Source organism: Elgaria multicarinata, chromosome 9 (assembly GCF_023053635.1).
Source record: "Elgaria multicarinata webbii isolate HBS135686 ecotype San Diego chromosome 9, rElgMul1.1.pri, whole genome shotgun sequence".
Lineage (NCBI taxonomy): Eukaryota > Metazoa > Chordata > Lepidosauria > Squamata > Anguidae > Elgaria > Elgaria multicarinata.
In genome coordinates this window covers 20903732-20926499 of record NC_086179.1, presented here as the reverse complement: position 1 = coordinate 20926499, position 22768 = coordinate 20903732, and the positions used below count along the sequence as shown (strand labels likewise).

Below are 22768 nucleotides of genomic sequence, written 5' to 3'. Positions count from 1 at the left end.
TAAGGAAGTGGGATTTAGTTATGGACCAGAGAGTACAGGTCTATTTCATTGACTCTAAGGTGCAAAGAGAAGTGTGTGTCATCCTCTCACCAAGCCAGAGATGGCTATATCCCACTGATTCTGGTGTGGCAATGGCAGGGCAGTTAAGAGCAGGCTAAGCCATAGATTAGTGGAGCCAAGGGTTACAATAGGTAGAGCCCACATCACAATGTAAAAGTTAACAAAGCTGCAAAACCCTATAACACAACAGGGTAAGTTATGATAGTGCTGTGATTTAAGTGAGATTAAATTGCAAGACTGCACATGCTCAGAGTATTTTTATTCTTATATCAAGGCTGGTGAACAGTTTTGTTGTTACAATTCTAACATATCAGGTATGTAGAAGCAGTTGTAATGCATGGAATGATGGTTGAGGGGCAAAGAGAAATGTTAGTTATGTGCTTAACAACTGAAGTAATCCATGTGACCATCTAAAAGGGGCCTGGAAAAGGCCATTATGTCCAGAATCTAAAATTACCTAAATACACAATGGGCAGGGCACAGGTAGTACATGAAATGGGGCTCCACTTTGCCCCAGTGAACGGGGCACCTTTACACTAAACACGAGGTAAGCAATTTACAGGCCACAGAAAAGACAATTTCCATAGATTAGTATCTCTCTTCAGGGTCCATGTACAGTTGGATTATGAACAACTGAACTGTATTTGCTAAAGTTGTCCTACTAAATATCAATGTGTTTTGATAGCTAGTATTTCTGTAATATTCTTAGATTTGTATTTCTGTAATATTCTTAGATTAGAACAACAGAGTAGCAAAAATGTAGAATTTGATTAGAGCTAAGGATTTATGGAATACATGATTGAATGCATACCATTATTCCACCATCTGTTTTAATGGTGTTGAGAATATTTTGGGATTTTTAAAATCAAACAGCAATCCAAATTGCCATCCAAATTTTTAAAAGTTGGATGGCCCACAGTCAGGCAGTAGATATTCAAAACAGAACATTTCATCAAATCAAAACCTTCACTGAAACCTGTCCACTTTTTCCTGATCCAAACTTAAACCCCAAAGGCCAGCCCAATTTACATTGTATACTGTGTTCATGCTTGGACTTCAGAAAGTCTGGAGTAAGGAAGAGTTCCATAATGGGGGGCAGCCTGTGCTAGAACAGATGCTTCACATCCTTGCTGTCTGAATCTGATCCATAAATAATACTATTAAGAGGGTGCCCTCTGGATTTTTGAGATTGTGATGGGATACATAGGGAAGCACTCCATTATATTTTGTTCAGTGGCAAAATATTTTGTTTTGTGGCCTATCTAACTGGTGGAGTGGAAAGCAGGTCAGCAGAACTGGAGCCAAAGGGTCACTGGAGGTGGGGCCAACATTGTGGAGAGGAGCTTTAACAAATACACAAGTTGGCAATCTACTCATCTGGCACAGAGGGTTTTTAATATTTAGCATTGTGCAAATGCATTATAGTGCAGTTTTCCAGAACTATATGAACTCACACATGAACTATAACTTAATTTGTAATTTTTCTAGTCTCACACATGAACTATAAGTCAGTTGGTGATTTTTTCCAGTCTCACAAAACAGTTAGAACTTACTCACAAATGAATTATATTACCCTCCCCTATTTAAACAAGTTTAAATACTGGGATTGGGCTGGGCTGGCTCCTCAAAGCAAATGGAGAAATAACAAGCCAACAAACAAACTCCTCTCCCTCCTCTCTCTCCTTTTTGCGACTATTTTCAAAGTGTCTGATTGGCTCATTTGGCTCAGCCAATGAGCCAGCTAGCAATACAGCCCTTGGTAACCACCCCTTCACCCAGTGTACCCCATTTCCTTATGGAAGGAAGGGGGTCATCTCAGACTATGAGCCTGAGCTGAACTACTTAATTTAAAAAATAAAAAATAAAAAAAATCCTGATTAAGGGGAGTATGCCCCACTGAGCGGGCTACACATGCAATTCTAAAAATGATGCTGCTGTGCTGGACCAGGAGTTCCTTGTCCCAGCGGGGTAGTGCAGCAGCTGGTTGCTGCAATGGGGAGCTTGCAGCAGTGCAGAAAATTAAAAACAACAGCAATAGAGCCAGGTGTGGGGTTGCAGGTGATTGGAATCACTCCCCATTTTTGGGGAAGTTATTAAGAGCTTAAAGAGGATTATACCAGCCTTGAAAATAAGCCTGCAAAAGTTACAAGTATGCAAATAGTCTGCTGGATGCTGGTAGAGTTGGGATTACAATTTTTGTAACAGCTTTGCAGGCATTTAGGTCAGGGGTGAGGCTTTATACTTGTGGGACCTTCTTAATTTTTACAGGACCTCCCAAGATCCACCAATTGGAACTAGGCACAAAACAGTAGCTCAGGGGGTGGAGCATGATACAGAATAATAGTTTAGGGCCCCCCAGGAGCCATACAATGGGATATAGGTCATATGCATATATAAATCTACATCTGAATAAATAGAGATGAGACATTATAACACATAACTCTAAAACTGGTCAGCAATATCCTAATCAAAGGCAGCCAGTTAATGCTCATATTTTACAGATGAGTGAGAATGATGAGCCTGAGAGACAAGTGTTTTGCATAAAACCAGGCATGGTAGTTGTTGTTTTTTAAATTGCAATTTTAAGGTACAGCAAGTCATGTCGGCACTAGTCTTAAGCATAACCTGATTTATTAATGGGGAACACTGAGGTACAAAGATATACAACTTGCCCATGGATCAGGCAAGTACAGGCCTTCTGTTGCTGTTAAACAATTGGGAGTCAGAAACGTTTGGTGATGTAGTGCAGTTCACCCAGAAATATACCAGTACATCCCAATCTACTATTATCTTACCCTTGTATTAGGTGATAATATTTTTGTTTTGTTTTTGAGAGTGGGGGAAAATCTACTTGACAGATGTAATTCTGTTCCAGAAAGGATTTAAAGGAGACTTCTTCTTTAAGAGTACCTTAGCATGTGAAGCAAAGTGTTGTGAGTTGCTGCTGTTGACATTTTTTTTTTTTTTGCAACCATTTGCACTCTGACAAGCATTAAAAATACTGTTCCTGTATTGGTTTAGTGAAGGAAGTTATGGTTAAGTAATGGTAGGCATTCATAGATGAGTCAACTGCTTCTACATCTGCTGCACTTCTAATCTAGATGGCTATCACTTTATGTAGATGGCCAAATGTCAGGAATGGAGTGGCTTTTTGTGCTGAACAATTACAAGCTTGTATCTGCACATTACTGATGAGCCCAGATGCACATGTGTAGATGTCTTAAGAAGTGGTAAAAAGCTACCTAGGCTTCAAATTCTGCAAATCAAGTTTTATTTCTGGGATTTTCAACCATGGAGATTAGATTAATTTGCCTAAGGTCACACAAGACATTTGTTGCAATCTGCATGCTAACTCTTGCATTCCATTGTTATGTAACAATTTTATTGCTTTCTGCAGGAAGTTAAGAGGGCTTGGTCATACAGGCAGTGATGAAGCGATTGGCATGATAGCAGTTTGACTTCCCTATATCACTTTTCTTTTAAAAGTCATATGGTTCTTTGCCCTGCTTCATAATAAATGCAGACGCTGAAATCTTGCATCTCCCCCTCTCCCTCTGCCCTTTCCTTTTTGGTGTGACATAATTTAGAGTCTGTAAGGGTTTTTCTGTCATTAGTAGGATTCTTCACTCTGGTAACGTGCATGATGCTTTGCAGGTACTTAATTATACTTCCTAGAAGACAAAGTAGGATTCCATAATCCTTAAATACTTATCTTACTGGGGAGCAGTGAGCAGAATGTAAACTTAAATTATTAAAGACAGACATTACTGCTTCATATCTGGCAAATTACATAAATGCCTCACAATTTAAATTTAAGAGTATACTAGTGTTCAGTTCAGAACAGTAAATATGTGGCAAGAAATTGTTCTTGATTCTTAGGAACTCCAGGCATCAATTGATATCACAAGCATTACGTAACGCTAATTTCTTCATTCCTTAACATGCAATAGACAGAGTTAGCTGTGTTTTCTAGACTGGAGTCTGCAAGGTTGGCATTGCGGTTGGGGGATGATGGCCCACAAATATTTGATGTACTTGAATGTTTCTCCACAGTTATTCTTCTGGAAGATGGCACCAAAGAACTTTCAAATTGCTCTTTAAACGTAGTGAAGTTCAAAAAATTTTTTAAAAAAGGAAATGCTGCTAGAGTTTGCATACCACTTTCCTCATTTCCTTTCAATGTGTCAAGTGTAAACTTGAGCTTTGTAACTGGTTTCTGTTAGACACTGCTAACTGGAAAAATTAATAAATTGCATAAGTGGGGCAGAAGATATTTTTCTAAAATAGGAAGGTGTAGTGACTCAATTATATAGGGCTCTTGGACCAAAACAGCCTATGGAGTTGTAGTTTTGAAACCTGAGAAACAGCCTCCAAACTGTTCCCATTCAGGCTATTGAAAAATATAATGGCACAAAACCAAGGACAATGTGTGCCTTAAAATACTAAGTAATGAGAAACAGACTTTTCTGTCTGTATGCCACAGTTTGAATAACATTCATAGGTATCGTGCTCTCTGATGCATTTAGGTCAACTTGCCCATCCTTACAGTACTGACTTTTCCTGGTCATTCTCTTGTTCCAACCAGTTGCATGTTACAACATACTTGTAGAATAACCAATGCTTTTTAGCTCAGTTCTTTTGAATTCTTATTTTTATTTATTTATTTTATTAATTTTATTACATTTTTATACCGTCCAATAGCCGAAGCTCTCTGGGTAGTTCTCATTCTTCTTTCTTAAGGTAGTATCCAATTGTGCCCTAGTTCTAGCTCTAATGTTGTTGCCCTAGCCCAGTGGTTCCCAAACTTTTTCAGGTCACCGCCCCCTTGGTTCCACGAACTCATGCCCAGCGCCCCCTACCCAGGGCCGGGGCCGGATTATTTTGTGTCCTAGGCAAGGTGAGCTACTTTCACCCCACCCCCCTGCAAAAAAATAACAACTTTGATTTTGAAGAACAGATGTTTCCTGGAAAAAATAAGAAGCACAAAACTTGAAACTGCTAAATTTATTTTAAAGTGCAAGATGTTGATGTTGTGCAGACTTTATACTGTTAGTTTTACCCTACCCTGTGCCTGCTTACCCTACCCTGTGCCTGTTTGCATTCTCTTCCCCTCCTTATTGTTTTACTATGATTTTATTAGATTGTAAGCCTATGCGGCAGAGTCTTGCTATTTACTGTTTTACTCTGTACAGCACCATGTGCATTGATGGTGCTATATAAATAAATAAATAAATAAATAAATAAATAATAATAATAATAAGAAATACGTCGTGCCAATTATAGCAAAAAAATTGGAAAGGAACGTCTGTGGGTCTAAAATGCGTTATTTAATAGGAATATCACCTCCAAATTATCCTCCCCAACTCACACGTGCACACGCACACACACACTCAGCATCACTCACTCCAAACAAACACACGAATGAACACATGCATTCACTCAAAGACCCCATGCATCCCATTCACCCATACATTCTGTGTGTGTGTGTGTGTGTGTGTTCTGGGCACGTTCCGGAAGTCCGAAGGTGGAGCCGCCCCACCCCAGCATTCCTGGCTTCACTTCGGCTGGGCAGGCGCGGGCAGTCATCTCGCCTGCCCAGGCCCAGCTGAATCCTCGGGCCAGCCCAGCTCACAGCCAAGGCACATGAGTGCTGCGCTGTGCCCGGCGCCCGCCTGAGTGGCCTCTATGGCAGCACCGGCCCTGCCCCTACCCTACACTATAAAAATCATTCAGAATAGCAGTTTTCAACGACCCACCAAGGAAGATAATAATAAAATTCAAAACAGTAGCAATTAATTGAATACTTTATTCAAAATCCAGTTGGTGTGCCCTGCCACGCTGGCTGCAAACAGAGGCATTCACTCTCTTTCCCCTCCCTCCCTTGGCAAGCCTGGGGCGGGTGCTTCCCATTTAGAGGGGATTCTAGGAGTTGACGAACTTTTTTCTGTCTAAACATGCATAAAATTGTGCCTTTAACTGATCATTTCACACTAGCATGAATACAGGAATCAAATAGGATTTCCTTCTTCAATGGAACACACTTACTTAGGAGTAAGCAGCATTTTGTTATAGGAAAGAATAATGTATTTTAATTAAAATTTTAAAATAATTATCTGCCACCTGGTACAGAGTTTTCCTATGGAAAACCTGGCTGGGACTGAAGTAGAGGGGCACTAATTTTACTGTACTTATTGTCTTTAAATATGGTTAAATATCCCAGTTACCTTGCTATTCTATTTCTACAATTCATTTTCTCCTGTCTTTTCTTCATCCTCTCTTCATTTTCAGGCTGAATCCTATGCACATTTATCTCAGAGTAAGTTCTATTGATCTCAGTGGGGCTTACTTCTGAGTAGACATACTTAGGATTGTGCTGCAGCTCTGTTTTTATGGTAACACAAGATACACATGTACCATGTTTACCAAAAGAACACCTGAAAAAGGGGGATGGACACCCTGAAATAAGCAAGGGCAGATAGGAATGGTTTCAGCAAGCATTCTGGAAAAAGGTGCTGCTGAATCTTCTTTGGCCAGGAAGGACCTGGGGAATTGCAATTCTCTCTTCCTCCCCCTTTTCTTTTCTCTCCCAATCCTGTTGTAGTCCAGATTTTTTTTGGGGTGGGTGGGAGCACACACAGAGACACACAACATTTCTCTCTCTCTCTCTCTCCAACCCCCACTCCCCTCAAGCCTCACAATAGCTGCTGGGCTGATTAGGACAGGGGGGCAGCAGCTCAGAGATGGCCCCAACCTGCAACTCCAGACGGGGGAAAGGAGCCTGGTGATACCTTGCAGCAGCACAAGCACTCCTGCTTCCCACCCACCCTGTTCTTGGCAGCTGCTCTGCTGCCCGCCATCCTCTGCGTGCTCCTTCCTCTCCACCGCAGGGCTGCTGCTCCCGCCTTGTGCAGCAGCTATCGCGAGAGGTCTGCTGGGGCAGCTTGTAGGAGGGAGCAGCTCTGGCCGAGGGAGCGGTGGCTCCAGCAGGAAAGAAGCCCTGGGCCCTCCTAGGCAGGAGCCGTGTGGGGAGAGCAGCTGAATTTGCTGCTCTTTCTTGCTCGGTCCCTGGGTTTTAGGACCTTCTGGAGAGATCACCTCGAGCGCCCCCTGCCGCCCCTTTGCCTGTTAGCACCCCCCTGCCATCTCTTTGCCTCTTAACGCCCCCCTATGCAATCCCACCGCCCCCAAGGGGGCAGTATCGCCCACTTTGGGAACCACTGCCCTAGCCTAAACAAACACTTGCACATCATAACTATCACTTGCTAGGGCAATGGGAGAAAGCAGCAATTTGCTGCGAAATTGCCACTACTTACATTGTGCAAGCATTGATTTACTTAATGTGACTAGGTCTAGTGATGGGACGGAATTGGATACTACTCTTCATGTACTTACATTTTTTTATTATTATTAAATGTCTTGAATGCCTCTGGTTCAGAATGTATGGTGGTTCTATAACTCTTAATGCTGCTCCGATTCAAAATATATCCTTTTGACATCTCCTTATTGTTAGGCCTTATGTACCACTACCACAGTCAAAATCTATAGATTATTATTATTATTATTATTTTATATAGCACCATCAATGTACTATTTTATTTGTCCCTTTTTGTTTTTCAAGGTAAAAGGTATTTTGCTACAAATGTTTTAATTCAGTAGTCCTTACAGCCAGCCGTAGGGGAGATTGATATTTACTAAAACTTGGAAAGAATGTGTAAGGTGTTTCTACATTTGAAAGTGCTTATGGCAGTTTAACAGATCTACAGTGCGGCCAGCTAAAATGTAAAGTTTACAAATTGCCTCTTTCAGATATGTGAAATCATACTGTAACATAGAAACTAGGCTTGACCAAATAACGTTTTCCGTTGTTTCCTGAATCATGAGAGAAGGGAATTCCAGCAATGTTGCCATAGCTGAGAAGGCATATTCTGTGCATCTGTAAGCTGAATTACATTAACCACAGGAAGATTCAAAACAGGGCCCTTTGTACGTTAGATATAAGGGGGGTTGTGCTGAATTTGGGATATAGCACCTTATCTAAAACTACCCAATTAGTTTCTGCTGAGCTTTTGTGAGGGCAAGGAGAGGAGCATCCAGCTATGTAAATTTCTTCATAAGATGGCATATAGGTTGTTGGCTTTAAATCTGAAGACTAGTTATGAAAAACTGAAATGGGATTATGAAACCACCCAGTTATCTCATGAGATAAGGAAGTTAGATGACAGATCCCACAGAAGAGTTGGGCAGTCTCTTGCACTTAGTACTATCTAATCTAACATGTTTATATGTCCATAAAAGTTAGACTTCTCCTTCCCTCAATTCATCTTCTAAGAAAAGCAGTCATTATTGATATAGCCTTACAACAATATGAAGTGCCCAGTCATTATTGATATAGCCTTACAACAATATGAAGTGCCCAGTGCATTTCTGTAGCAATCTGTTTTTTATGTACGACTTTGCATCTAAAGAAGTAAATTAGTTCTGCTTTGAAAATTAACTGTTGTCAGAATTATTTGAATATTAACATCCTCATCTTAATTATTGTCACAATCATAATCACTACATTATTATTATTATTATTATTATTATTATTTTACTATTAACAACAACAGCAACAACCTAACATTTCTATACTGTCCAATAGATAGAGCTTTCTGGGCAGTTTACAAACAATTAAAATTATAAATGTACAATGTAAACACATTAAAAAACATTTATGAAACTATTTAAAACTTTTGACAATAAAAATCCCAAGTCCAGTTAAAACCTTACCATATGCTGTCAAATGCCTGGGAGTAGATGACAGTCTTAACTTGGTGCTGAATGGATGACAGTGTCTAGGCCAGGTGGATCTCAGTGGAGACAGTGTTCCACAATTGGGAGACCACCACTGAGAAGGCCCTCTCCCTTGTAGCAATCCTCCAAACCTCCCTCAAAGGAAGTACTTGGAGGAAGGCCTTAGATGATAATCGTAGTGTGTGGGTAGGTTCATACTGCGAGAGGCATTCTGCCAGGTGGTGGTCCTGAAGTGTGTAAGGCTTTATAGGTCAGAACCAGCACCTTGAATTGGGCTCTGAAACATATAGGTAGCCAGTACAAATGGGCCAGAATTGGTGTAATATGTTTGGTCCTTCTGGTCCCCACTGTCAATCTGACTGCTTCATTTTGCACAAGCTGCAGCTTCCAAATTGTCTTCAAGGGTACTCCCATGTAGAGCTCTTTGCAGTAATTAACTTGGAGGTTACTAGAACATAGAGACCAGGTTATCCCTGCCCAGATGGGAGCATAGCTGGGTTACCCATTGAAGCTGGTTAAAGGCGTTCCATGCCAATGAGGCCACCTGAGCCCCAGTGGCAAAGGTGACTCTAGAATCCCCAAGCTTCGATCTTTACTGAGTTCTGATCTTGTTCTATGGACTTCATCCAGGCAGCTCGTTGGCCACTGTGTGAACTGAATGCTGAAATAGATACGTCTTTGGTCTGTTCCAACATGCTTTTCTTATAATCTTATGTTTTTCTTAGGCTTTCACTTGTTTGTATGTAACCAAAGCTTACATGCAAGACAAACTGTGTCTGTGAGGCTGTTCGTTAGTAGTATAGTGCTTATGTTCCTGTTAGTCATAAGATAGAAGAACTGAGCAGGCAAACTGGTGGGAGTTACAAATATTACTCAGTGCTCTATTTGAAGATGTATTTTCCTAGGGCAGCTTCCTTCAATTAGTCGTGTAAAGAGGAAATGAAATACCAACACAGAACTGAACATTGAACAGTGATCTAATCAGTCATTCAGATAAGGACTGCATTTACCCTACACAATAAATTTCAACTGCGTTTCTGAAATAGATTTTTCTGAAAAGCATATTTTATACCAAACATGGTGCTAAATGCCATGTGTTTATCTTTTATATTGAAAGTTTCAATACATCTCATTTTTTGTGAGTGAAAAGGATAATATATGAAACTGACCCCTTTTAGAATCTGTTTAGTTCATTAATAGCTTAAAAAAACAATTTTATTGTGCTGTTGTCAGGTTCATAGAAGCCAGAAATTTCTCCTAGGCAACAGTTCTGTTCCTACCTGTCCCCTGTGTTTATGAACATTGCACACAGGTGTAATAAACATGGGATTGTTTGCCGATTCATTTGTAGCATGAAACCTTCAGTGAATGTATTAGCTATTTTTTCAGTAGTATGGAAAGCAACTGTTTTGATTATACAATTACCTTTTTAAAAAAGCAGGATAGTTTGTGTCTTTTGTGTAAGATGTCTGTTATTGACCATATCAGACTTCGTAGATTTTGTTGTTGTAACATCCACTTGTTAGAATGCTTGCCATTATTTTTAAATCTAGTCTTTTTAAACTAAAACAAATTCTGAAAACTTTAATTGTTCTTGAATTCCTGAGATTCTTGGAAGTGTATGTCATTTATAAAATATCAGTGTACTCAGCTTACAAAACTGTAATCTGAGACACTGTACTGCATTATGCATGTGTGTGCTTTTAAAATTGTCCTGTACATTTAAAATTTATAAGCTCTCAAAGGCAGCTTAATTCACCCCTGTGAATTAAGATCAGCTGGAGAGATTTGCTCTGGGTTGTCACCGCCATCTGCAATGAAGTTATTCTGTATTAGAAATTGGGCTTTTTCTGGGGCAGTATCTGTGTTGCAGAACTCTGAAGGGGGAGATATGCTGGCCCTGCTCTACTGAAAACTTCCAGGTGATTAGTAAAAACATATGTGTTCAGATTTCTGATTTCCAGGAATTTATTTCAGGAACAAACTACTGTGTAAATTTTGGCATAAGTATAATATTAACTTTTAAATGAAATTTGTGTGAACAGTTACATTTTAGTTTTATTCTAAGCTGCTTAGAAGGCCTACGGTACAAAAGAGTCCTGTAAAGTTAATAGAAACAACTGGCTCCTGGTTGGGATGTGTGTGTTTGGGCAAGACCACCACCCCATCTCATGGTCTTGTCCTCACTGCCATTCCCATTCACCTTCTTCCACTTGTGCTTTCAAAGTCGTTCAGCTGGCACTGCTACCTGTTGGGAGAGGGAATGATCAGGCAAAGGCTGCTGCTCTTCCTTCTTCTCTCCCATCACAGCTTATGTTCTCTTGCTTTGAGGGGGGAAAAGGTGGGATATCAGTCAGCAGTGATGAGGAGCAGCTGGAGGCCCTGACCCCCAATGCCAGACCCAGATAACCCTATTAACAAAGGGGCATATAGGGTGCCAGAATAGGCCCAGAAAGTTGGTCATCGAGGGTTCCTCCATCCTGGGCCCCCTGCATAAGCTTGGCAAGATTTTTGAAAAACCATGGGGTGGGTGAACATTGTGTATGCCTGCTGCTTTTATGCTCCCTAGGAATGTTGTCTGTAGAGACTAGTGTGCGGGAAAAGGGACCCCTGGATTTAAGAGGCTGTCAATGCTACAAGCCACTTCTTATAGTAAAAGAGAGTAGGGTATTTGTTTTGTGGGTTTTGTGACTAAGAAACAAAACTTTCACATTGAAAGTTGGGGAAATGGGCCACTATTTGTCCCTATAAAGGTTGAGGAATCTATTTATTTGGAATTGAATAAAGTTGATGTTACAAGTGGAAATCCTTATCTAGCAGTCAACTAGACAAAGTATTTAAAGAAAGTCTTAGCTGTCATAAAGGCCTGTTTGGTATATGAATGTTCTTCAATGTATCTGCTTGATGCAGAAAGTAAGGAGTTGTTGCAAAAGTAAAACTCTAAACATATTTACTTTGAAGCTGGTCTTTGTCAGTGTAATTAGTTCTGTGATATACATGAACTTCGTTTTAATAGGTGAATGTGTGGAGCATCTCTAATACTGAATGCTGTCTCCACTGTTGAATATCTATCAAATATAGATTGTTAAGTAACACTAGTCTTGTTTTGATGGATTCTTTTATTTGCTGTCCACATTAAGTGCCCTAGTGCAGATCACATGCTGGATAGTGCTGCATTTCAGTTGGAACAATGTCAAAACAATTTAATGTGGGTGGAAAGGAATGAAGGAACTAACAGAATAAGGCTGCATGCATCTGTTTCCACTTGCTCAGGGGACAATGCTGCTGCAGGGGATATGAAAGAGTCCTTGAGGTTTGCTATCAAGGAAGAAAAGTGATTATTGATCTTTTAGATGATCCTTTGGGATTTCATTTCTGAAAAAAAGTTAACAATTAGCAGCTATTAAAAATAAAGGTTATGTATTTTAGTGCACTAATTGTTGTGCAGCAAAGCACACATTTTCTTTCATGTTGTGGGGCAAATAAAGTGTGATTAATAAACATTGGCAGGTGGCTACTAGGAGGAGGGCTTTCTCCGCTGTGGCACCCCAGTTGTGGAATGAGCTCCCCAGAGAGGTCCGCCTGGCGCCTACACTGTACTCCTTTCGTCGCCAGCTGAAGACCTTTTTATTCACTCAGTATTTTAACACTTAATTTTAACTTAAATTTAAATTATACTGTTTTAACTCTGTATTTTAACCATATATCAATTTTGCTGCGTGGTTTTATCCTGGTTGTGATTTTTATACTGTATTTTGTATTTGTGTTTTTAACCTGTTGGTTGTTTTACGATGGTTTTAATTTTTGTGAACTGCCCAGAGAGCTTCAGCTATTGGGCGGTATAAAAATGTAATAAATAAATAAATAAATAAATAAACTGGGGCATCGTTGAAGACTTCTGTCCAGTTATGCACCTCCTTTAAATTGATATTTGTACTCACCAGTATAGGAACTATCTGTGTTAAATATATTGTCAGCTCAAGTGCATTATTTCCCTTTTCCCGGAAAGGCTTTGGAATGAAGTTAGCATCTGACACACCCTGATGGGAACAGGAAAGCAGCTTAAAGTCAAAAGTTCCGTGTTTGGATCCAAAAGTTAAAGGCATTAAGAAACATACATAACTGGCCTGTTTTTACTATCTTGTTTGGTAGTGATGATTTTTTTAGAGTTTAAATTTTCACTTGCTCATTGTAAGGAGCACTCTTGAGAGGGAGTGGAAATGTAACAGGGCCTACATATTTAGAGCTTGCAGATTCCTTGCAAGCTGAGAGAACAGTTACACAAGATCTAAAATGTGTGTTTAACTAGTTCAAGTCAGTTGTCTCATTTCCAAAAGTGTAATCCATTGTATGCTTTTGAGAACATAATTGAACTTGCTTTTCGAACTGGAAAATTGGCATTAATTCTTCCTTCATGCAGATGTTTGTAACACTTAATTTGAGTGAAGAATGGTTTTAGAACAGGTATTTGCAAATATAGCACAAGAGTTGTGGTGGTAAAATTTAGATTTCTGGAAGGTCTTATGTATTTTAATTTCTTAGATTAGTTTACTTGTTTTTTCTAAACTTGTAGATCAACCTGCATGAATAACTATTTGCGATGGCATTTCCAGGCCTTGAAAGTCCTTAAATATATAAAAAACCTCTTTGCGAATATAGCCTTATGCTTATTTAGTATTTCACATGGAAGTAGTCTATGTACTTAGTTTTTGAAACTTAGTTGGGATTTCTTGAAAAGGTAAAGGTTTTGCCAGTGAATACAATGGGTTTAGAGATTAGCATGGGTGAGTAGTAATAGGAAAGCACATTAACTGTTAACAATAGGAGGGATTAGTGCTGAAGAGCAATGGGAATGGTCAAGCAATAACAAAAATAAGCCAGTCCCATAGTAGAGATATGATAAAACCTGAAATTGGGGGAATTGGTCACTATCTCCCAAAGGAACAGGATCCAGTTCCAGACTGTAAATCAGGGGTGCAGAACTTCAAGCCTGGTGACCAAAGCCAGCCCTCTGTGGTTCTCTAGATGTCCCCAGCTGTTCCTTTCCCCCTGACCACCGATTCTTTTGGTGGTTTCTTGGCTTTTGCAAGGGTTTTTTGCCCTGTTCTAACAGGTTGAAATGCCTCTTCTATGGCTTAGTTACTGGCAATAAGAACTTTGAATGGAAATATACTACTTATTTTTTTATTCTATTGGCCATACCCCTTTGCCCCACTTACCATTGGAATGTGGCCCCCAAAAGCTTCTCTAAAATGGAATCTGGCCCTTGTACTGAAATAAGTTATGCACCCCTGCTGTAGGTGTTTGTTTTTCATATTTTGGGGTAGTGACACTTTTTTTTTTAGAATTGAAAAGGTTTTGCAGCATCTCTGGCACCATTTTCAAATTATTATTATTATTATTATTATTATTATTATTATTATTATTATTGATTACCTAATTCCCAAGTGCCTATGATGAGTTCACACATTCAGGCTGGCCTTGATAGGCAATTGAAAATTCATGGTTGCCACAATTCTCCCCTTCTGAAACTTATCCACAGGCAGCCCTCTGCTTTTCTCCCCAGTTCAGAACTGGGGAGCCGTTCCTGCAATCTGGCTGCCAGTCCCAACCTTCATTCTGCTTGGAGCTCTGTGTCTGTGAAGACATCATATCTGCCAGTTGCACTAGCTTTGGAGGTGCTCAGAGTGCCTTAGATCCCAGCACAGCTGTGGAAACAAGCGTTGCACTTAGCCTTGGTTCCAAGGCTGAAGAAGAGGGCTGAGGCTTGTTTTGAGAACTCATCTGAAGGGAATGCCTGACTATGCCCCGCGGTAGCTCATCAGATGGTAGCCTATGTTCAAGATTTCAGTTCCATAATATAGACAGTTCACAGTTTCACACAACATTTCTGGTGCACCACTGCTTATTAAGAACCCACACATTTATTCATGCTTTCTACTGTGTGCACAGATAGGAAAAAATACATGGAAGTAATTTGCTATAGGGAAATCATCGCATGTGGAGTAATCTTGGGTTTACTTTCTTCAGACCAATCCCTTCCAATTCAACATTTGTAAAGGTACTGTGTATATTTGTATTATCCGGTAGCTGACCTAATTAGTAACTTCAGTCACTGTCTTTCTTGTCTAGTCTCTGTTATCTCATAGATTCCAGGTAGAGACTAATCTTGATATAGGCTGAGAGTAAGCTGCATTGAAATCAGTTAGACTTCTGGGTAGACAGGTATAGGATTTCACTATTTAATTTTTTAGCTGTAATTTGACATTTAAACAAAGATCACTTAAAATGCAGATTTCAGTCTTAACTTTTAAGAATTTTAAATTAAGCTCTTAAAGAAAAAATGGTCATTTCTAACATTGATAGTGAATTAATTGGCAAGTCATGGGGAGGTTAAGCCTAGGATGGATGGATCTGTCAATTTTGTCCTGTTTCTGCATATGTTTCAGAATTAAAAAATAGTCTGCACAAAAATTTATAGGAATTGTTGTGCACATTTCTTCTTATACACTCATTTTTATGTATTGTATTTCCTAATAAGTTTTTGCAAGCAATTTTCTGTAAGGTGCATTCATTTTTATTAACATATACATCTTTCTGTGCACTTTTTGTTAATATAGAAATTTTTCCATGCATATTCTGACTCATGAGCTATTTCACAAAATTCAGAGAAGTGTGATTCTGAAAGATCACTAAATTTTGGTTCATATATAAGTTCAAAAGTTCAAAATCGGAGAAGTTCATATTCAAATACAAACCTGACAAATTTCTTCTCCATCTCTTAATAAGTCCAGCAATTACTATGAGCAGTGTTTAGAAATGCAGCATGATTCTGTGCATGTTGACTTGAGTTTGAGTCTACTTAGTTAAATGGCACTGTGTGCATAGGATTGCGGCTAAAGGCTGAGGTTTGTAATAAATTCAGAAGTCAATTCTCCAAATATGGTTTTTAAAACAAAGGAACCAAGTCAAACTTGGTTTCTAATGGGAGAACTGGGTTCCTAATGGGAGAAGTAGATGTTACAGCAGGAATGGAGCTCCTTCCACTTGGTGCATCTTTCTTCTCCTTACTGGTAATATCTAACGTAATACAATTAGACATCATTTGTTGTCAGCAGTGAAGTGCAGGTAATTGCAAAGTGTGATATTTTGTTGCTTGTAGAGATGTAATATTTCTGGAAATGTATCCAGGGTATTTTGTGTGTGTGTGCGTGGAAAAATTAGGAATTTGGGGAGAAATGGAAAAACAAGTAGTACTTATTTTTTAGCGCCCTTTACAGATCAAAAGTCACTTTGTTGCTTTAAGACAGCCTTCCCTAACCTGGTGCCCTCCAGATATTTTGGACCTCAGGCAGCATGGCCAATGGCCAGGAATGCTGGCCATGGTAGTCCAAAACATCTGGGGGGCACCAGATTGGGGAGGGATGCTTTAGGAACATAAAGCAGCCTTTCTGTTCCTAAAGTGATTTTATGTTTAACTTAGCTTACTCATAAAATTACCATATTTTAAAACTTTTAAGAGTAAACTCAGTAAATTTGCAATTATTGTCTGAATAGATCATTAAAAGACAGCTACAGAATCAGAAACACAGGATTCTATAGAGTGAAACTCAAACTGTCAAGAATGTGCAATGGTGAATCTACTCACATGTTGAGAAACCGAGCATAAATGTCTATCAGTAAAATATACTTTAGATCATTAATTTTAAAAGGAATGAAAGAACTAACTAAGCTGGGAATCTTATAGAGAGGATTAAAAAAAAATCTCCCATGGTTTCATTATTTCCAGACATTGTACATCACCAGTTTTTCTATAAAAGTGTTATTACTTCATGGTTTTTATAAATCATTTGGAGGTGGGGCAGAGAAAAGGTTGGGTAACAATATGTAAATACTGTTATCCAAAACTGTTCAGTATTTAGGGGGGAAACAAAAATGGTCCTTGGAAAAAAATAGTGGGAAAAAGATTGATTTTACTTTATTTTTCTTATTGTTCTTGATGTATGCTTTTTGCCCTTTTCTTTTAGGATCGGAAGCTGTCAAAGTCAGAACGGCAACGGTTTAAGGAAGAGGCTGAAATGCTGAAAGGGCTTCAGCATCCTAACATTGTTAGGTTCTATGATTCCTGGGAATCTACGGTCAAGGGAAAGAAATGTATTGTTTTGGTTACAGAGCTTATGACATCTGGCACTCTGAAAACGTAAGTATAGGCTTGCTAATGCTTTACATTAACGATAAATGTGGAGATGAAAAATCAAAAATAAATGAAAAGCACATTATTAAGCCAGCTCAGGCAAAAACCTTGCATGTGCTGTGGAATGTCTTTAGTTGACTGTTTCTGAAAAGGAGATCCAGCGTTATGACCACTATGTTCCCTTCTGGCTTCTAAATTATGAAACTTCTAGAACCATTGTCAATGCTGTACTGTGAGGAAGAAATGTAAGAGCCTTTGAGGTCTGAGTTTGGCAAGCTAAATCATGTCTCCAATGTAGCAGATGCTTGGAATTCCAGGCAAAATAAACAGCAAGGGAGTCCTCTAGTGGTCACTAGAGTATTGGCAACTTTTCCTTACATTTTGAGTTAGGATGGAATTATATTTGGATAAATTTATTAAGTATAACTAGGGGATTTTAGTTCTGAATAGTTATGCTGTGTTTGAAATAGACTTCCTTAATTGTAACCAGATTTTTTATGTGGAAGAGTTAGCTGTCGGGCTCTTTGTTCTTTTAAATGAGTGGAATCAATAAGTAATGGAAAAGAGTTGTAGGGAAGTTAGTGAAAATACATCTACTTTAGTTCTTTATGAGTTCCTATACCCCAAAATGGGCATAGTTAAAGAGTAACAAAATGCCTTTCTTTTCCAAGACAATATCTGATAGTTTGCAAGGAACTGCCCAACCCAACATCTGTTCTGTAACCGTGATCCTTTTTTGAACTGTGTCATACTAAGGCAGGCCTGTACAACTTGTAACTCACTGAGATGCAATTATCCCACCAGCTGTATAGCGTGGTCTGCCAGGTGCTTAAACCTTCGTTTTGTTTGCAGCTCTAAGCAGGCAACAAGATGGATGGATCACAAGTTGTACAGGCATGTACTAAGGTATTATGTAAAGAAAAAGATTTTTCTTTTAAAAAAAATCCATAGAAAAATATTGAAAGAAGACTATGCTATGGAATTTTAGACATAATGGCCCAGTTTGCATGTAACAGTAACCTAAGGGTGGGCGACCAAAGCATTCAGTGTTTAATTTCCAACCCCTGGAACTCACCAGAGGCTGAAATTGCCACTGATGCCAATTTGCCACCGAAACTCAGTGTTAATTTGGTAGTGGTAAAAAGTCACATTTTCCCTCTTAAGCAAGGTATATAGGGAACACGTACCTTGTTTTAATGCAAAATCACGCTCCTGGAAGCCCCTACATTACCTCCATCTTGTCTGGGTTAAATTTCAGCTTGTTCTCCCTTATCTGTCCGAAAATTGCCTTCAGACACCTGTTAAGGTGTTCCACAGGTTTCCCAGGATTGCTAAATGGAGACAAGAGTTAGAGCTGTGCGAGCTGTGAGTTTGAACATAAGAAGAACATAAGAAGTGCCCTGATGCTGGAACAGACCAAGGGTCCATCTAGTCCAGCACACTGTTCACACAGTGGCATAATGACAACACTTTTACCCAAAAACTCCAAATGACTTCTTTAGTGGTTTCATGTAGAGGTTAAAAAGCATAGGGGACAAGATAGAAACCTGTGGCACCCAAAGGTGAAAGGCCATGAGGTGAAATAGAAGTCTCCCAATATCACCAACTGAGCTCGTGATGCCAAAACAGGCTGGAGCCACACTAATACTATGTTCCCCATCTCTAGACTGTCTAGATGAACCAGAAGGCTACCATGATTAATGTTATCAAAAGCTGCCAAGAGGACTTAGAGAAGTAACAGGGAGGCACTCTCCCTTTCCATACCCTGGCATAAATTATCCACTAAGGCAACCAAGGCTGTTTCCATTCCATATCCAGGCTAAAAGCCAGATTGGAAAGGATCCAGATAGACAGTATGATATCTGGAGTGGGGATGCCGCTACCCTCTCCAGTTTCTTAGTCAACAATGAAGCATTTAATGCCAGATGATAGTTATCCAGGTGTTGTTGCTTTTGTTTTGGACAGGGGTCTAGCCACTGGCCTTTTAAGGGCAGTAGGGACTTTCCCTTTCTCCAGAAAAGCCTAGTCCTGGCAGCTTTTATAACGAGGAAGGACAGGAACCAGAGAGCAGGTGGTAGGCCTCAATCCTCCAAGCAGCTTGTCCTCAGACTCAGGTTGCATAAACAGAATTGTTTGTGCAAAATAACCTGACAATAAAGTGTCATAGGTAATCAAAAATAGTTCTTTGACTCTGTCAAAATTATGGCATCTAAGTCAGTACAAATGCAAATATATTTTATCTGCAAAATGAAATATAAATTGGTTACAGTGGGCTTTTGAGTGTTCTATCAGCTGGCTCCCTCAGCCTATATGAAAAAGGCTCTTCACCACTTAAAAAAAGCTCCACTAGCCAGTATTCAACAGAGAAGTAAGATTTCATTACTACAATCATTGCAAGAGTAAACACTACAATGATTTATCTGTGTTTGGTCATGCTTATCACAGGTCTTTCGCCACTTATGCTTTAATAGTTGACCCAACCATTTGCCTACAGCTCTCCAGAATACCAGGAAACTGATATGGCTTTTGATGGCCCGAATCATCTTCCCATCCTAGAGAGATAAGGGCTTTGGCAGAATTGCCAGTTAAATCTGCAGACCTCAGAAAACCATCTCGATTTGTGTTCATCACAATTTGTTCTCTACCCTGCAGTGGTTACAAGTGACCATAAGATTAAACTGAAACTGAAATGATATAATTTATTGTGATCAGCAGAACAGAATTAAAGGAACTCTACCTCTGACCCTTATAACTCTTATGGCGACCCAAATCTTCCCCCTCCACATGTCCTAAGCCATTATAATGCTGGGAGTTGTAGCCTGACACATTATAAGCCATTTTAACTGCAGTCCTAATAACATAAATAGACCAACTAGGTTAAAACAAATTGACAGAAAAATCAATCGGTAATTCAATTCATCCATTAAAATACAACTAATCATTCAATTAATCATTTAACCTGTCAATAAAAGAGCAAACGCCTCATTTCATTAATTTCATTAGTTTCATCTGGCACATCTGGAATGCACTTGGTTGGGAAAGGCTGATGTAGGGGGAGACAATCCTTGAGGTAATCTAGTCCTGACTTCTGAAGGGCTTTGTATAATGTATGTCATACCAACATCTTAAGTCTAGCTTGGTAGTTTGTGTAGATTATTTCACTTAGGCATAATGTGTGCACAGTAAAGCACCCCAGTTGGTAACCTAGCTGCAGCTTCTGAACTGGCCTTAAGGGCAACCCCACATAGAGTGCATTATAATAATTCAGTCTCAAGGTTACAAATGCATGGGTCATGTTGGCCAGACTGTGGGAAGAAAATACAAAATGTCAACTCTGAATGAAAAGAAGTTTTTGTTGGGTAAGACATGACAGCTATGAAGTCACTGTAGCAACTACTTAGTTACTAAAACATTAATTGGAGGAACTCAGCCAAGAGCCTTGGTTAAGGTTTAAACTTGCCTTTCCTTGACAGTTAGACAAACAAATGAAAAGTGTCTAAAGACTTTAATGTTTTTGGAGTTCTTGAAGATGGCAATATCTGTACTAATAGAAATGGTTGAAACTTCTTTCTTAGCTGATATATTTTGTATTCAATTTTATCTTTTTTTAAACTCAAGACAGTATATGGTGTTGATACTCCTGAGACCTTTGGTCATTTGGCTCCTGCTTGGAGGAAACCTGGAGGGAAAAGTGAGGTTTTTTGTGTCTCTTAACAAACTCATGGACTCTTAATAATATCCCAGAGAGCTTCCAGAGAAAATAATTTAATTTCTTGATCAAGCTACTTCAGCTTTAGGATGTATCCTGTGGGAACCCCCACTCCAGTCTGGTCTGCTTGCTTTACATATTTTCCATGTAATGTTCAAAGGCTGCTCCCCATGACAGGTATTTAGGATTTTGTGACCAGTGTCTATGATCCTACACTAGGTGGGTGTTATGATTATTCTACAGCAGTTCCATGCATGTTCTGGTCTTTGCTTCATTGTCAGAGCATGTCTTGATAGAACCATTTGGACAGCTGCCAGTTTAGGATGATTGACAGTAATCCCCATTACTACAATTTCTGCAGTTCAAAGAAGGGACTTTCAAATTACATTGCAAACATTAATCCTGCTTTGAAAACTGCCCTGTAAAAAGCATTTCAGAGATGTTTTCAGAGGGAAATTAGAGATAGTTGGAATAAAAATCCAGAGAAAGAGGATATTGAAAGCAAGCATGAACGTGAAGGACGGGGGAGGGGAGTGGTGTATGCTATTATTTGCTTTCTCAGCTCAGATACTACTTGCATATTTGCTGCTGATATGCTGCTGACACCTAAGTAGTTTTCCATGCTCATTCTACAAGACACCTCCTAGAGAGGTAGTTTGGCTCCGCTTTGGCATCTTTGCTTACATTCTTGGCTCTTAAAAGGTGCTTGTCTGTTGCCAGTTCTCTTCTCTTAAAGGTTTTGGGTCCTGCTGATAACCTGCCAGGACTGCTGACTTTTCTGAACATTATTCTACACTAGCATCACTTCTGAAGTCTTTTGTAAACAGAGCATTCAAAGGAAACATAATAGATAAGTTTAAACAAAATTATTTATATAAAGCACAAGACAAGTAAAACATTTTAAAATAGTCTGCTGCAAAATAATGACGGCACAGTATATTTTTAGAATGTATAGAAAACAAAAGGGCTGCTTAACAAAATAATTTTAGCTGCCTAAAGAGAATCTTGTTTGTTTAAAAGACATTAGTTCTTAAACTATATGGGTTGTCTTGAAAAGCTGACAAACAGAAACCAGAAGGAAAGCACCCAAGTTGAACGAAATGCAAAAAGAAAAGAAAGAACGTGTTCTCAAAGATGCCAAAGGGAAATACAAATGCGGCAAACAAGCTAAGCCACCTTACAAAGGTGTCAGCTATCCTTTATTCACCATCAAGTCAGCTGCATGAAAGAGTGTTTCTTACGTTGCTGCCAATGAGCTTCAGGAGACACTTAAACAATGTATGTTAATGAGAGAGGGAAAGCTGTATGTTGTTAGGGACTGAATTCACAAGTAACTTCGCTTACAAGTATAAGATCAGATGTTTTCTCAACTAACAACTTACTCATGCATATAACAGAAAACACACTGCACACTTGAATTGTTCGGAACCTTTCCACATTATATCTGTATTCCCCAAGAATTTATTTACAACAGGGGTAAGTAATCTGCATCTTCATTTAGCCCCAAAAGTGACAACTTTGGAGCTGGAATATCCAGAAAATCTCTGGAGCAAAAGGCTGTCATTAAGTTTGTACAGCTTTTCAATAGACCTGAAGACAAGATCTTTAGTTCTGTGTCTGTATTCCTGAAAATGATCCACTAAAGGAGCATCTGTTCTGTTATTCCTAAAGTTATTCAGGTGTTTACTTAAACATTTTTAAGGTCTCTTCTAGTTTTGCCAACATAAAGTTTTATTTAAGGGCATTCTATAGCATACACAACATTAGAGGTGCTACAAGTTGAGACCTGGATGAGAAAATACACCCAGACACTTTGAGTTGTTTGTGAGTTAAATAACCCAAAGTTAACCTAAGAACAAACCATGGGTTAACTTTGTCTGGGTTTGGATGTCGCACTAATAACCTATGAATGGGGCATTTGTAGGCTGTTGCTGCAAACCGGAAGCAGCTTGCCTGTGACATGCATCCCCACAAATTGTGGTTTGATTAATCAACCCATGATTTGCTATCAA

At 39.2% G+C, this 22768-nt stretch overlaps 1 protein-coding gene across 8 annotated transcripts in view; it reads left to right on the top strand.

Moving 5' to 3' along the window:
* The window catches only part of WNK1 (WNK lysine deficient protein kinase 1), a 131492-nt gene that overhangs the window by 33351 nt on the left and 75373 nt on the right, over window positions 1–22768 (top strand). For all 8 annotated transcript variants that reach the window (XM_063134916.1, XM_063134915.1, XM_063134917.1 and 5 more), the window contains exon 2: window positions 16881–17053. In XM_063134916.1, coding sequence (XP_062990986.1) covers window positions 16881–17053 — 173 coding nt within the window. The remainder of the gene's footprint in view (window positions 1–16880; window positions 17054–22768) is intronic.